Raw genomic sequence first — 16,607 nt, forward strand, 5'->3', positions numbered from 1 at the left:
AATGAGGAGGGTCATGGTCCGTACATACCTTGCTGCTCTCGCCACCTACAGGACATGTGGATCACATGCACTGAAAACAAGATGAGCAGAAAATACTTGAGGGGTTCTCAAATTGTTTGAGGCCAGGGACCCCTTCCAAGGACCCCCTCATAATCGTAACACCGATTAATGCATATGCTTACTGCCATTTGTACTCTTATGCTATTGGAACTATTGGTAGTCTAAAACTTTTCAGCCTAAATACTTCAGACCTGTTTCATTGTGAAAAACAGAAACACATTTCAATTCACATCATGTTAATTCCACTTATATACTTTTAAAGAGAGGGTCATTTTATTCAAATTGTATTTGGACTCAACTTAACAGCATTTATGCTTTTCAAGTAATTGATCCTAAAAGCATTCAGAAAATGACATTTAAAGAACTTTCTAAAGCTGACTTTCAGTAAGTCCTTCAACTTGAAAATTGTGTTTCACAATCATATCAGAGTCTCTATTGGCCCAAAGCTAACGTGGGTAAGAGTAATGAACACAATTTGCTTGTTTTAATGGTCCCCATCTGTACATAGACCCATGCACTTTTTAATGATACAGCACAATTTGATAATTTATAGCAAATTATTTCGCAAACCCGGACCCCACTTTGAGACTCACTGCTTTATAATACAGCACTTATTTATTTAGAACAAGTGATGTATGTATGTTATCTGGAAAACCACATGATGGCAGTATTGTAACTTCCTTCACTTTGTATTTACTGATGTAATTTTACCAACAGATGGCACCACAGTCTCACTTGCAGTGCTGCAAGTGTGATGGGCTTTGTTCCTCTCCCAAATGGCCTATAATCCTCTCATCTCCCCAATTAAGCAAGACATCACCATGCAGGGGAGAAACTTTAAAATTAACTCCAACTGCTGACTGTGTTAAACATAAGACAGTATTGTTGTAGACTGTCAGCCGTGACCTCATTTCACACATTTAATCTGTTGCTCATTATCAGTCGGTGGGATAAGTCTGGGGGGCAGGAAGGGTGGGAAAGTCTTCCTCTCACTTCCTGTTACTGTCATACGTCTGTGTGTGATTATGGTTACAATCCAACTGAGACTTCTATCCAGCAGAAGAGCATTAGGAAGTATTTCATGCAAATTGAACACTGATATGAAACAGCATTGTCTTTTTTTCCAACTCAATGCACATTTAAACTTGACTGAATTAAAAAACTTTACAGAAATCCAGAAACTAGTGATATGAGTTATGAAAATACTATAAGGTCGCTATTGACTGCTGCTGAATGTCACTGCTACGTGCAGTCACATTTATATCACAATCATACAATCAGTATCATCAATACAGTTAAAGTGAGCTTAAAACAGTGAACATATCCATCTAAAGGTTGCTAACCTCAACCACCATAAACTACTGGTCATACCAGACCAACTAAGTCTGTAGCAGCAAAACCCCTGAGTGTATTGTATTGATCAACGGTGTGTTTTATTTCATTTATAAGGGGAAGAATTTCTTCAAAAGTTATATAGTCTCGCTTGAAAATAGTTGGGAGTCTTGGGTGTTTTGTGTTTCTTTTTTACACTTTTTACAAAGAGTCACTAGAAAAGTTCATTATTATACAGTCACCTGTCTTTTCTCTATATGCATTTTGGGAAATCGCTATGATTTGATATCAAAATTGGGCAATGCACTTGGTGTTCCTTTGGTGTTGGGTCACTGATCGCAAACCTTAATGGGGGCTCAACCGGTTTTACACATGAAGTTCAGTTAATTAGTCACGAGGAGTCGGCTTGAGACTTAAGATTTTTAGCATGGAGGTGTGGGTCTTTAAAGAGGAGGCCAATTTAGAAGACAGTGGGTCTAATACACACACACACACACACACACACACATATCTATCTATATATATATATATCTTTATCTTATATCTAATCTTATTTTCTTGTAGCTGAGACAGTATACGCAGTGATTAAATCTGTTTACTGTGACAAAAACTGAGACAGCATAAATACACAGGAGATAATAATACCACCTACATATGGATATAACAGTGCCCACACACTTCTGAGAAAGCCTACGTTTCATACTATTATTATCTCAGACATTTCCTGAGTCAGAAACACCAAAAAATGCAGTGGTGGTACTTACAAGTATAAGTCCTGCATTAAATTCTGCTTAGTAAGTGCAGAAGTAGGATATTATCAGCAAAAATTAACTATCAAAAGTAGTGTATTATTTATTAAGCAGAATCACCCCTTTCAGACTGTTGTATTATTATATATACAGTATTATTGAATTATTATTATTAACGTGTTAGCTGCATTTTAATGTTGTTTTATGTTGTTCAATCTATAAGTATTCATTATATTTAATTTGTTAATCAGATATATTGTGTGTAAACTAGTACCTAAAGCTGTAAAATAAATACAGTGGAGTAAAATATTTCCCACCGAAATGTATTAATTAGTATAAAATGGAAATATTCAAGTAAAGTACAAGCACCTCAAATTTGCGCTTAAGTATGAAGTACGGAACCTGCCAAAATAGAAAATAAATAAATGACTCGATAAATAAATAAATATGCCATTAAAGGTAGCAAAAATAATATTAAATAATATAATTATAATTTAATAATAATATAAATAAATGTAATCATTAATTAATTGATCAAATGTTGTGTTTAATTTCCCCTTTTATTTATTTATTTATTTATTTGTATTAATTTTCAAATGTATTTATTTATTTTTGCATTTATGTATGTATTTATTCATTTATACATTTTTTAAATTTAATTTTTAATTTTTAATTATTTATTTATTTCTGCAAGATTTCCCCCATTTCCCCCTCCTTATTTAGTTCCCCAAACTTATTTATTTCTGTATTCTTTTCTTTACACATTTCTGCCTCATTATGCAAATGAGGGGTCTGCCACTCAACTCAACAAGGCATGTCACATTTTATTAATTAATTAATTAATGGCTACATTTATTTTCAATATTATTTTTTGCTACATTTAATGACTTACTTTTTTTATTTTTTTATTTTATTTTAGCAGGTTCAGTCCTCCATACATACAGTACAACTGAGCATAGGTGAAAGTGACGTCACTCCAGCTTGTCTCTGATTGGAGGGAATTGAAATTACAACTGACCCGTGTACACAATAAAGCCCAGTAATGTTATACAGTAAATAATATAGCCCATGGAAATACCATATAAAGCAAGCAAGCAATATCACTACAAACTAACTATATTCAGAGGGCATTAAGCATATGGGAATAATATAAACATAATGTAACATATTCATGGGAATGTTTCCTCCTCTTCAGTCCTGCAGCAGCAGCAGCCTTGTGTGCGTGTGTGTGTGTGTGTGTGTGTGTCTGTGTGTCTGTGTGTGAGGGGGCTGGACCAGAGGAGCAGGCTGCAGAGAGAGAGAGAGAGAGAGAGAGAGAGAGAGAGAGAGGGGAAACAACTCTAACAACACCTGCAAACAAACTCCCAACCGACTGAAACACACCGATGAAGGAGAGACCAACAGTAATGCGGAATAATAAAGGTGTGAGAAAGGTGTTTATTCAGAAGAAGAGAAGTAAAGCAACAGAGAAACTTTATCTAAAGAGAACAAGTCGTGCGATTTGAGTCGACGTCGGACTGAGAGCTCAGAGAGAGAGAGAGAGAGAGAGAGAGAGAGACGACAGCAGGTATGTAAGAATGGAAAGCTAGTTCATCTAGAGTCGAAAATACTTGTGCTTTTGGTGAAACAAAAAACTTTGCATGTGAAATTATATGTGTTTTATTGATTTATACATCATCAAATGCTGGTGCATTCATGGTAAAACTTCAACTTCAATGCCTGCACTCATAATATTCCTGCTTCTTTCTGTGTCCTTGTTGTGGTGTTGCTGTTTTTTTGTTGTTGCTCTCATGCATTTACTGACTGTATTTGCCTGCAGGAGCTTCACTTCCACGTGAAAGCTGTAGCATTTATTGTCCCTGAAGGATATGTTTGAGTGCTGATAATGTTTATAGTAATGATCTAAAGTCTATTTTGTGTGAGAGTTTATCAATTGTCCATAAAATTAAAGGTTATTTTCCATTATTTCACATTAAAGTGGTGCAGAAAAGGTGTCTGTAGTTTATTGATTATTGAGACAAACATTATATTCCATAATAATAATAATAATAATAATAATAATCTTTATTTTGCACAAATACAATAAATAGCACGCCATTCAGTAAATACAATAAATAGCACAACGTGCATGGTACAGATTACAATAACAGATATAGTCCCAGTGAATGGTATTTATGAATTTAGTAAAAGTTATTGCATTTGGTTTGAAATACTTTTGTAAATGTTCTTTCCGAGGGCAGATTTATTTATTTCTAAGGTAGTTTCATATATGATCATATTTGTGGTCTGAAAGAAAGTTTTCACACCTTTTTTATCCCACAAAAACCACAGTGACACTGCTGAGTGAGTACGATGCTCATCTATGTCAGTGAGCATCTTCGTCTAAGAAGTGACACCAGTCCCAAATGAATCTCCATGTAGGCATACCAAGCATATTAAAGTTAGTTATCAAACATCCTATAACTGATTGCAGCTCGTCATGTGAGAGGAATTATTCAATCATGCATCACCTGAAAAAATGTTATAAGGACAACAGGATCAACTTGCTTCCTGTCTGAACACATTTGCATCACTTTATAAAGATGTCAAATTCAGTTTCCCCAATGCATTGTGACAGCGTTCGCTCTCTTGTTATGTGTAATCTCTTTTCTCACGCTCTGTTCTGGCGTGCGTGGCCACCAGCCAGGTCAGGTTTCTTACTCTCATTGAACATGTCAGAGGCTGAAGTCAGCCTGAGGACAATGACTGACGCAAATTCTGTGCAGACTAGAAAAACTGGACATCTGGATTTGAGATTCATCCTCACAAGTGTCTTACTTTGGTTACACTGGTGAACTTTTTGCCCATACATGATTGAAACTCAAGGAGCTCAAATCAAGATGGATCTTGATCCTTTTCTACGTGTGGATTCAGATTATGTCTTTAAACCTTGATTAAACACAAGCATACCATGTTTGTTGACGTTCTGGGGCGCAACCTGCCAACCAGGACAATGTTTATTCTACAATATGACACGTAAACCTTCTCTAGTTCCTTATGACAATGGTGTAGCCCCATTGATATGAGTAGGATTAAAAACAGGAGATAGCCGCCCAGGCCTGTGGCATTGCTCTTCCATTGATAAGATGTCCTTTGGACACCATAATACAGTGATAGTGATATTATTGTTCGATAACCCCTAAGGACACCAGTTAGTGTTTTACAGTATAATGTGACTTGACCTGTTGTTAAGATACTGGATCCTGTTCTTGGTGTTGGTCTGCTGTGTCACGTACTTTACAGTTTTCATGGCATAGAATAACATTAAGTAATCATGGGTTTAACCCAGATTCAGAGGATAGTGCCTACTGCCGTTAGAATTATGATCAGAAGTTAATTGACTTTACGCACATACAGTAAGTGTCAACATGAAAAGTCGTTGGATGTTTTATTCTATTTCATTTGTGGAATTATGGGTTTATATTGGGATTATTGGTTGGATTAGGGCTGAAATAACTAGTTGATTAACTGATTAGTAAGGGTAGTTAACCTTAGGCATGCGTGCCACCATTGGCCTATAGACTGTATATAAGAAGTGGATGTAGTCACCGGGACGTCTTCCATTTGTGGATAACTTTTATGAACTGAAAACACACTGTGAAAGGGTTAAAGTTCTGAAACGAAAACACCCACAACTCCCAGACCGGACAACGGCGTGGTAGCCACGCCCAAAAGCATCCCCTGCTTTATGGTCTATTTGACTCTAAATGGGACCATAATTTACTAGATGAACATCATGCTGTATTGAAATAAATTGAAATAAAATTACAGATCCGTTGGAGTTTGATGTGGTGTCATAATTAAACTTTATGTTAACTTTAATGTTGATATGGCACACTGATAGAAAAGACATTTTTAAAATTGGCACTTCATATCAAAAAGGTTGCAACAACCCATTTTAAGACCGTCATGCTTGGCTAACCAATTGATTAATCGATTAACAGAGAAAACTATCGTCAGATTAAATGACGACAATGAAAATAATAATTATTTGCACACCTAATTGGGAACTGAGAGAAGAGAGGAAATGATTTGGCAGAAATGATGTAATGAACTGTAATGAAATGTGTGCAAAAACAGACTATTAAGGCTTGTCTGAGGGGCACCAGCTCATGCAAAAGAGTGTCTAGACAAAGTGCTGCCTGCAGAGCTGACACCACTGTGCAGCTTTGAAGTCATGCACTATTCACAGCTGAGAGTGAAGTCACACAGCGGATCCGGTGTGCTGATGATACTGGACAGTTACCCTTTTCTCCACTGCTGCTTGAAGAGTAAGACGCTGTACTGTAGTTATTGTAGCTTCTTCCACACAGGTGGTTATCTCAATCACCTAAAGGCTGTAAGCAGAGCATCATATATAGAAGTGTATACATCTAAATACCTTGGATGTATTTTCTGTTTTGAAGAGGACGTAATATGCTTATTTTCAGGTGCATACTTGTATTTGGGGTTTCTACTAGAACATGTTTGCATACTTTAATGTTAAAAAAAACGCTTTATTTTTCTCGTACCGGCTGTGCTGCAGCACCTCTTTTCAACCTCTGTCTCAAACACTCTGTTTAAACTCTATTTAAGCTCCGGCCCCTCCCCCCCAAAAAGCCCAGTCTGCTCTGATTGGTCAACCGAACCAAACTCTTCGAACTCTTCGAACTCTGCTCCAGCTCTGCTCTAACTAGCTTTGTTTGAGGGCGTGCCAAACTAGCCACTTAGGCAGGTGTTATGCAAATGTGTTACTTGGTGACATCACCACGTTACGGAAGAAAAGGCGGGGCTTCAATCAAGGCGGTTCAGGAGCAGTGTTTCTGTGGGGGAGAGTAACTCTCTTCAGCGTGGACTTTAGGCTTTGTAACTTTGCAGACCTTTTACATGCACAAAAAACTACATGACACACTAAAGGAAAGGGTATAAAATCATGATCAATTATCACTTGAGCTTTCAGTTTCTTCCTCTTGTTTCTGGCTATGGGAAACAAAAAAAACGTTATTCTAAATAAACAATTTCAATGAAAGCAATGTAATGAAAGATAAAGGTTGAAATGTTTTATTATCCTGACATTGTAGTAACATGACTATTTCCTCCCTAGGCATCTGGTGGATGGAGAGAAAATGGAGGTGAACAGAATCGAGGCGCCTCTATATGTAAGTGCCTTTATGCTTTGCTCCAGTCTGTACGTGTCTGATGTGTTGGTGGTCTGGTAGAGGGGTCTATCTGGATGTTTTTTGGGGCGTGGTTGGGTGATGAACTCTGAGGAGCAGTCTCCCATATTTAGACCCAATTCTGTGTTTTCTCACCAGAATTAGAGCGCTCTAGTCTTTCCCTCCAGCCATCCCTTCGCTCTCTCTCAGTACTTACTCTCGCATCTGTGCAGTGGTCGACTTGCAAGCCTTGTGTCGCAGGTGAAACCTAAGCCAGGAGGGTTTCAGTCCCTGGGGAAGCCAGGCTTTAACACAGCCTGCTCACCTAATGACCAGACCCTCTGAAAAAGCATGGCTTCCACAGTGACCATGGGAGAGAACATTTGTTTCTTGGCTTTTTCCTGTACGGAGTGCACCAGTGTATGAATTAAATAAATACACATTTTCCATTTGGAAGCATTTTTTTAGAGTGCAGGGTGTGTTTGAAATATTGTTTGACATTGTAGAACTTCTCTGTGCTACTTTCATTTCTTCCATCTGTCTTCCTTTTCCTCGTCAATCCTCCATATCCGCCATCTCTCTCTCTCTCTCTCTTTCGCCCTTATTCTCCGGTGTGTGCAGAAGCCTGGGTGGGCCAGTCACTGAAGCGTTGCCAGATTTCTGGTAAGCAGAGTGTCTGCTTGTTTTGCTGTGTCACCACTTTCAGATGGGGGAGGGCGGGGGTGTTGGGGGGGGCTCGCTCCAAAACCTTTGCCTCAGCTCGCTCATAGAGGCTGATTGAGGACCGGTCTGAAACCCAGGCATGTGAATCATTACGGGCTCTACCACTTTCACATACACCTCTCTCCATTAGGAGGAAGTGGCGTCTCCACCCACTAAGGTCACAGCTCAACGGGAGCAACTCTCTCACTGCTGAATGAGATCCAGATTTCAATGCCGGGCTTTGTTGTAGGCGAGCCACGACGGCACACTGCTGTGCTATAAAAGCTGTTATTGTAACACCCTTAGTAAAGTGTTGTGGTGCACCTTCCGCACCAGGCCCAGAGCAGATACTGTTCGGGCCAGATCAATGGATAAATGGTGGCATTGAATTTGCAGAAAGTGTGGCAGTTCCTGTGTTGGAGGAGGTTTTATTGAGCTCCAGTGCAGGACAAAGGGATTTTGTTCGTCCATGAAGACTGTGTTCTCATGGTCCTGAAATATACCAAAAAACAAACATGTTACCCAATTTTTCTGTTTAGGATGAATTGACTCAGTTTATCTAACTCCACCAGTAGGTCAAGTGTTTTCCTCATTCTGAAAACTCCTGATTGATAGATATGACATGTTATTCAAACATTTATGTTCCCCAGAGGATGATTAATGATAACTTTGGTGATCCCCTAAATTTTCATCTAGCGATTTCATCAAGTCAAAATTCTAATTTGTCCAAAACGTTGGTTTATCATAGTCGGCAACCTCTGTGTCTGAAAAGTGAAGCCAATGCTGAAGTGCCTTAAACTTGCATTCTCTCTAACAGCCAGCAGGGGCCGACTCCTCTGGTTGCAAAAAGAAGTCTGATTGTATAGAAGTCTATGAGAAAATGACCCTACTTCTCACTTGATTTATTACCTCAGTAAACATTGTAAACATGAGTTTATGGTCTCAGTCGCTAGTTTCAAGTCTTCTTCAATACAGCATGATGTTCATTTAGTAAATTATGGTCCCATTTAGAGTTAGACCATAAAGCAGGGGATGCTTTAGGGCGTGGCTACCTTGTGATTGACAGGTCGCTACCACGGCTTTGTCCAGTCTGGGTGTTGTCCGTGTTTCCGTCTTACAACTTTAACCCTTTCACGGTGTGTTTTCAGTTCGTGAAAGTTAATTGTAACATTTTGGTCGCATAAAAATGTCTTATTCAGCATTCAGTTGTACTTAGCGCCACCCTCACGTGTCACTTCTGGTTTAAAAAAAACAAGACGGCAACGACCAAATTACCAAACTCGAGTCTTCAGAACAGCAGTCCACAAACCAATGGGTGACGTCACGGTGACTACGTTCACTTCTTATACTTGAGTATACTTCTATAGTTAGCACCAAATAAAATAATAACATTCCCTCAGCTGTATTGTTTAGTGCTAATTAGCAAATGTTAGCATGCTAACACACTAAACAAAGATTATAATGGTGGTAAATGTTACACCTGCTAAACATCAACATGTTGTCAGTTATCGTGAATCATGTTAGCATGTTGTCGTTAGCATTTCACTTAAATCACTGCTCCGTCTCACAGAGCGTCTAGCACGGCTGTAGAAACCTAATCTTGTTTCCTTATAGCAGCTTTTATCCCAACGCAGCACGACCGCATGTTCACAAATGGAGATAGATAAACTATATCCTTGTTGTATCGTGTTTGTTCAATTGCCCGTATGGTTTGATAGGGACAGTTATCACGGTGCTCTTTGAGCTAGTGGGTATCTCTGTGTTGTGGTTTATGATTTTGTTTCCCTTTAAGTGCTGTGGGGATTGTGTTTGCCATGCTTTTCACATGTCAAACAAACCAAACCTCACCCTGCCACTCACTTATCAACCTTCGATAAGCCAGTCAGTCGTAAAAGAAGAAGAAAAAATCTCTGTGACATGTGCTCTTATTACAAATATTAAAGAGCTAAAACAGCATTAATTATTTATTTCAGTGAACATTTTGCACAATATCTAGGTACTTAATACATAACAAGGCGTCTATACTTGGCAGCCTGTTCTTTGCAATGATATGTTTGTGCCACCATGCCAGCTTTACTGACAGCATCTTCTGACATGTAGACTGGCAATTAGTGTCTCATTTGTACAGCGGATTAAATCAGAGGTATGTGTCTCGGGTATGAGAAAAGACCGGCAGTACAGTTCTACCTGTCACCCTCAAGACTCCAATGACATTCTGGATCACTGAGCTTCCTTGAGCTCAGATCTACGTACCCTACATGTCACTGCGGTACTGTGTGACTTAGACATATTTCAAATATTTTCACTTTGAAACATTCTTGGAAGTTTGAAAAAGGCTTTGCCGGATGTGTCAGCTTGTTTTGGAATTTATGAAATTGATCAGAAGTCGGTGCCTTTTCTCAGCCCTCTAGTGTTTTTTGCGAAGCCAAACCATTAAGTTATAATGATTTATATAGTGACGACTGTGTGAGGATTTCAGCACACTTCATTTTCCAGTAGAACTCCTCTTAACCTTTTCCTCTCCACCACTCTTTACCGGCATAGACTTATTTTTGTCTTTTTTAGGGAGGGACAGGGGGTATTTAGGGGGCGATAGCAGGTCAACCATGTATGTCACATTGAAGTGGTGTATGTCATCTGAAAGCTGGGAACCTGAAGATTAATTTCAGATGCATCTCAGCACTTTCCAGACATATCCAACAGATCCCAGTAGGCCTATGCAGAAAGCATTTTTAGAATAGGCCGAAATAACACATTTATACTGCATGCAAAAAACTGCATTGTTTTTGCTCCAAACTGCATGTGATTATCACAAAGTGGGCATGTCTGTAAAGGGGAGACTTGTGGGTACCCATAGTACCCATTTTCATTCACATATCTTGAGGTCAGAGGTCAAGGGATCCCTTTGAAATGGGCCATGCCAGTTTTTCCTCGCCAAAATTTAGCCTAACTTAACGGAGCGTTATTGAGCCTCCTTCCCGACATGCTAGCATGACATGGTTGGTACCAATGGATTAGGTTTAAGTTGTCTACATTCATATGATACCAGCACCTTCTAGCTCTAAAACTGAGCCTGCTACAACCTCTGAAAGACAGTAAAGTCGGCCGAGGGTAAAATGACAAAATGTCCCTTGTGTCGGTTTCCTACCTGAAATACTATCCTGTGAAAAATTGTAAATATTTAAACAAAAAAACTATACTCTTTCCCCGCTGACGTCAGGCTGTCTTCTCACTCAGGGAACTGACTGTTATTGGAGCTGTTTTTGTTGTTGCAGTGATCTCGCTCCCCTGACGTCACCTACGTGTTGCACTCAGGAGATCACAGCAAAGAGCTCTAAAGCTGATGACTGCTGGTTTCCTGGAGACCACAGGCAGCAGATCTGACGTTGTTTTTCCCCACTGAAAGGACAACAACATGGGATTATAAAACCATGTCACTGGTGTATCCTTGGAAAACAAATATTCATATGCACCAGTTATTATTGAGGTAATTCAACACAGTACAATTCCCCTTTTTGGATTTGTATCAAGCTCCTATTGCATATGAAACAGACCTCCTCATGTTCCATAATTAACACATTATGCCTGACCTGAGAGCTGCCCATATAAGAGGCATGAGGTAAAACCACAAGGTGTTGAATATTTCATTGTTACTGGATCAGGTTGTGTCATGATAAAGCCCCGGAGAAAAGACCATAGATCACATCTCATAGACGTCTCATCACCAGCCAGCCATCCTCCGTCCTCTTCCCCCGAGGCACAGAAAGATACGGTTAGGATCAAGCAAATTCTGTCTGATCGAATTGTACCGATATGATCTGAGGCTGCTGCAGATTGTTTGGGACAATTAAGTGGGAACTACGGCCTCCTTGGAGGAGTGAAAACAAAATCAAAAGATATTGAAAATAAGCGTTCACATGTGTTTCTGTGTCTTTCATAGACATTTCAATCTAATAGCTGGAGGACAACTTCCAAAAAATAAAACGGCAAAGATAGAGAATGGATAAATCTCCTTGATGTTAATATGATATAGCACAATTATGACAATAAACAGGAAAAATGTATGTGAGAATGCTCTTTGTCCAAAATTTAGCAGAGCAAAATCCCTCCAAAGTTGTGCAAAAAATGTTGTGGTTACTTTCAAAACATTAAGACACATTTTAATAAAATTAATGAAATTATACTTTCAAAATACTAAAGAACTATTGATGCCCTGGGTCTAGCTAGCCTTGTAAGAAATCAGGAAGGCTGCACAAACCACAGGCCGACGTCTTATCTTTCTGTAAGGTGGAAAAACAATCAGCGATAACATTAACGGCGATAAGTGTGCGCTAAGTGGTACCGCAGCTCACCACTTAGTGCACACAGCGAGCTGAGAAACTGCAGCCTGAGACCTCAGACGTCTATTATCAGTCCAAACCAACAGCCTGCTGACACAAGAGGTCAGTTTCAAGTCCGCCTCTGAAACACGAGGGACTGGACTCAAGTAGTAACTCTGGAAAGCTCCAGTTTCGGGGCAAAGCAAATAAAAGTGAGACTGATATCAGTTTGAGGCTCAGTCAATATTGTAATAACTCTATTATTGGTTAGGGTTGAGATGGTCTTTCCTCATGAGATTAGCATTTTTAAAATGATATAATCATGTAGCCCTTATCTGTGTCCTTTTGCAGGCAGCTTCTGATCAGCAAAACTAACGACATTCCCATCAGCCTCAGCTGTACTTTGGGTTGTGCTAATTAGCAAATGTTAGCATATCAACACATCAAACCATATAGTGAACATGGTAAACATTATACCTGCGTATAAGCATTGTTTTTGTGAGCATGGTAACATGCTGACGTTAGCATTTAACTCAAAAGTATGTTGAATGATAGTACACATATCGGGTATGTAGTGCATAGTATGGTATTTCAGACGCAGTTTAAGTCTTTACAGATAATAATATAGTTTATATTTAATCCATACACAATCTAAGATGAAGTTCTCAACTGTGTAGGCTCTGGTATTGTATTGAGCTTCTCTCCCTCTAAAATGTTATAAGATTTAAGATGATCTAGGCCCTAAAAATACATTTTAACATGATAGATACTTTATTGACAATAAGGATAAATTAAGGATGACCCCATAAATCACAAGATAAAACCCTTAACTGAGCACACAAGAAAACAGGAGATAAGGATATTGCACAAACATTGAACTCCCAAGTATGCCATCCCTCTTGAACTTGAACGATGAGCTAACTAACCCTCTTGAAAAGGTCAGTCTCTGGAGGAAAAATAACACTGGGGAGGTGAAGTAAATCTTGTGGTTTCCATGTGTTTGGTAATCTATATTGATATTGAGGACAAAAACATTTACTTTGCAGAAACATATCTGCTGCACTGCAGTGAATAATGTGACAGGAAATCTAGTGTTGGTCTTTTACTCAGCGAAATCTGTCTGATTGCTTCAGTATACTGAAGACATGGAGGACAAGAGTAGTGGGTGTCTTTTGGGTGTTGCAGGTCAAAGCAGAGTCCGGATGAAGGCAGTGATGTAACAGAAATAATGACCCTCATTATGAAGGTGGATCGTGGTGTAGACGCTCAGTAGGGTGCAGCTGGCCCCCATTGTGAGAAAATGGCTGGTGTCTCTCTTTCTTCCTTTCTCCCTGCTTTTATCCCCGTTTTTGCTCCTTCCATCCAGTACAGTACAGTGCACTTTGTGAAACTGACTAACGGTAATCACAACGTGTCAGCAGGGTGATAAGAAAAGACATTTTCCTTCTAGAGAAAGCTGTTTTTTTAAAGGATAACTTTGGTGTTTTTCAACTTGGACTCTATTTTCCCATGTTTTTGTGTCTAAGTGACTAATGGGGACAACTTTTGTTGAAACTGGTCCAGTATTGCGGGAGAGCGCTGCAGCCGCTAAACAAGCTGTAATGTAATCAATTGGGGCAACCCGGCACCGTCAGTTTACATCCACTAAAAGTGCTTGTTTTTACCACTGACTGACTCAGATTGTTATTCTAAGTGTCTGGCAGCATTATGGAAAGGAACCTACTTTCTTATCTTTCACTTGATCGGATCTGTTTGTTATTGTGCGTCTCGCTCAGAGAAGCCTCGCGCTGAAATCTCGCGTCACATCTACATTGTGGAAATCATCTAACATCAACATTCAGCCATGACATTGAAAATTTTTTAGATAAACTCTGACAACACCGGTTTCCCGTGGTACTCCTCTCCCCAACTCTTATCATGTTTCCACTGTTGTCTTCCGGCAACAAGTCACATGACACAATCACAAACAAAGCGAAAGGTGAGAAAAACATTTCATTTCTCTGTAGGGTCCTTTCCTTAATGTTGTCAGACACTTATAATAACAATCTGAGCCTGTCAGTAGCAAAAACAAGCACCTTCAGTGGACGTAAACTGACGGTGTCAGGTTGCCCCAAATGATTACATTACAGCTTGTTTAGCAGCTGGCGGTTTCAGCGTTCTCCTTCAATACTGGACCAGTTTCAAAAAGTGTTGTCCCCATTAATCACTTAGACACAAAAACATGGGAAAATAAGGTCCAGGTTGAAAAATACCGAAGTTATGCTTTAAGGCCTTCTGAGTTTTAAACGTTGGTTGTGTTGTAAAGGCAATTAAATGGATTGATTTTCTTTCTCTCGTCTCAGGGACAGGTGGAGGTCCATGTGAGGTTACAAGCCAACGCTCCTGAAGATGCCGAGTTTTACGTTGCTGTACAAGGCTCAAACCTTACACATGTGACTGCAGCAAGAAGAGGAGATGATGGGCTGAGCCTTCGCTTCACAGTTCCCGGTATGTCCTTCAGTCAAACTCAGATTTCTTTCTTTGCCTGTCATTGACTACGTTTACATGCTTACATGCCCTTATTCCAAAGAAGTCAATATTCCTAAGCTGTTTACATGGCTAAAGAAAATGAATATTCCACTAATATTCCCATTTACATGCAGTCCTGCATACTCCGATTACCATAACATGTGGCGGAATTTGTGCATATCCAAAAACCGGCTGATATCCAAGTCTTGCATAATGTTTAAAAGTAGGTGTTTCTCCTTCCGACCAGAAATGTGGGCTTGCATCTCTGCAAACTGTTGGCTAGTTGGTTTGTGTACAAAGCACAGAGCTGGATGTAAACAGGCAAGAGGCCGTGTGTCGCAAACTACTATAATTATTTTTCACCACCTCCTATCATGAATTTCTCTTCCTCCCACAGGCCATGACCTCGTGGAAGTTGTCTCTGTCACATCCTACTTTTACGCAGAGGACCAAGTGGAGCCATGCGAGGGTGAAGCCTCTCTCGAATACCTCAGGGACGTCGCCCAGGAGGCGGCAGAGTACCTGAGTGCAAACAGGGACCAGCTCGGCCCCCAGAGCTACCTAGAAGTCCTGAAGAGGTTTTCCACGCGGGTGGCGCAGGCAGCTGACGAGGAGCTCACCGCTGCAGGGTTAGACAGCTGTGAGGAGGATGTGCGGCTCAGGCAGAGTTCAGGTGATGAAGCTGATCTCAGGCAGCTGGATGAGAAGATCACTCAGGCTCTGGCCAACATGGATTACCCTCAGCAGTGGAAAAACACCGACAGCCTGCCGAGAGAAGGTATGAAATAGGAAGTGGGAGAACAAGTCATGACATGGTTTGTTATTGATGCTTTCTGACTCTTCTAAAGCACAGCTTGGTCTGCATGTTGTGCTCTATGAATCATTTAAACTTCAAAACAAAGCACATTCAGGAGGTCTGTGTGGATTTATTTCACTCTCTTAGAACAGTTTGTGAGGATGTTTAGTGATAAAGCCTAGAGGCCTCATGCACTCATGTCCTAGTCTGTGCTCCGCTACTTCCTGGATCATTTACAGAGGTCAGATATCAGGGATTCCCCTCTGATTCCCCTCCGCTCAGCAGATATGACAACTCTCAACTGTTCAACTTCCAAAGGAGCTTTTTGTTTTGTTGTGTTGTTTTGTTTTTTTACATTTTTGCTGTTGTTGCTGTTTTGTACATCCTGGAGATGTTCCTAAGGGCTGGTTCACCTAAGTTCAAAAACACATATTTTGTGACTTAACTCTAGTGGTATCTAGCCATAGTTTTGCTCTCATTTGCACAGGCTTTGAGATATCTTCCTGTTACATAGGGACTATTTCTGCAGGGCCTGTGGATTATCCAGAGTAAAGGGGACACTGTCTCTTTTTTTTAAAACTTACTCTACACACTCTTCCACAAGTGCGTAAAAAATTACCCGTATTATAATCAATGGTTTTGTTGATGGTTTGGCTGCAACTAATAATTATTTTCATTGTTGATTAATCTCTTGATTATTTTCTCGATTAATCAATAGTTGTTTGGTCTATAAAATGTAAAAGAAATGCGGCAAAATGTCGATCAGTGTTTCCCAAAGCCCAAGACGACGTCCTCAAATGTCTTGTTTTGTCCACAACTCAAAGATTTCAGTTTGCTGTCATAGAGGAGGAAAGAAACCAGAAAATATTCACTTTTAAGAAGCTGGAATCAGAATTTTGACTTATTTTTTCATAAAAAAATTACTCAGACCAATTAATCGATTATCAAAATAGTTGGCGATTAAAGT

General features: G+C 39.7%; 1 protein-coding gene across 8 annotated transcripts in view; it reads left to right on the forward strand.

The window, feature by feature from the left end:
* The first annotated feature begins 3,415 nt into the window (after positions 1 to 3,415).
* Positions 3,416 to 16,607, forward strand: part of arhgef28a (Rho guanine nucleotide exchange factor (GEF) 28a) — a 55,876-nt gene continuing 42,684 nt past the window's right edge. For 6 of the 8 annotated variants that reach the window (XM_074618373.1, XM_074618377.1, XM_074618376.1 and 3 more), the window contains exons 1-4: positions 3,426 to 3,712; positions 7,264 to 7,318; positions 14,679 to 14,823; positions 15,242 to 15,622. In XM_074618373.1, coding sequence (XP_074474474.1) covers positions 3,711 to 3,712; positions 7,264 to 7,318; positions 14,679 to 14,823; positions 15,242 to 15,622 — 583 coding nt within the window. In that variant the 5' untranslated portion in view covers positions 3,426 to 3,710. Of the gene's footprint in view, positions 3,713 to 7,263; positions 7,319 to 14,678; positions 14,824 to 15,241; positions 15,623 to 16,607 lie in introns of all 8 variants that reach the window. The other 2 variants (XM_074618375.1, XM_074618379.1) reach the window with 2 other exon arrangements.

This window comes from Sebastes fasciatus, chromosome 19 (assembly GCF_043250625.1).
Source record: "Sebastes fasciatus isolate fSebFas1 chromosome 19, fSebFas1.pri, whole genome shotgun sequence".
In the NCBI taxonomy this organism is placed as follows: Eukaryota; Metazoa; Chordata; class Actinopteri; order Perciformes; family Sebastidae; genus Sebastes; species Sebastes fasciatus.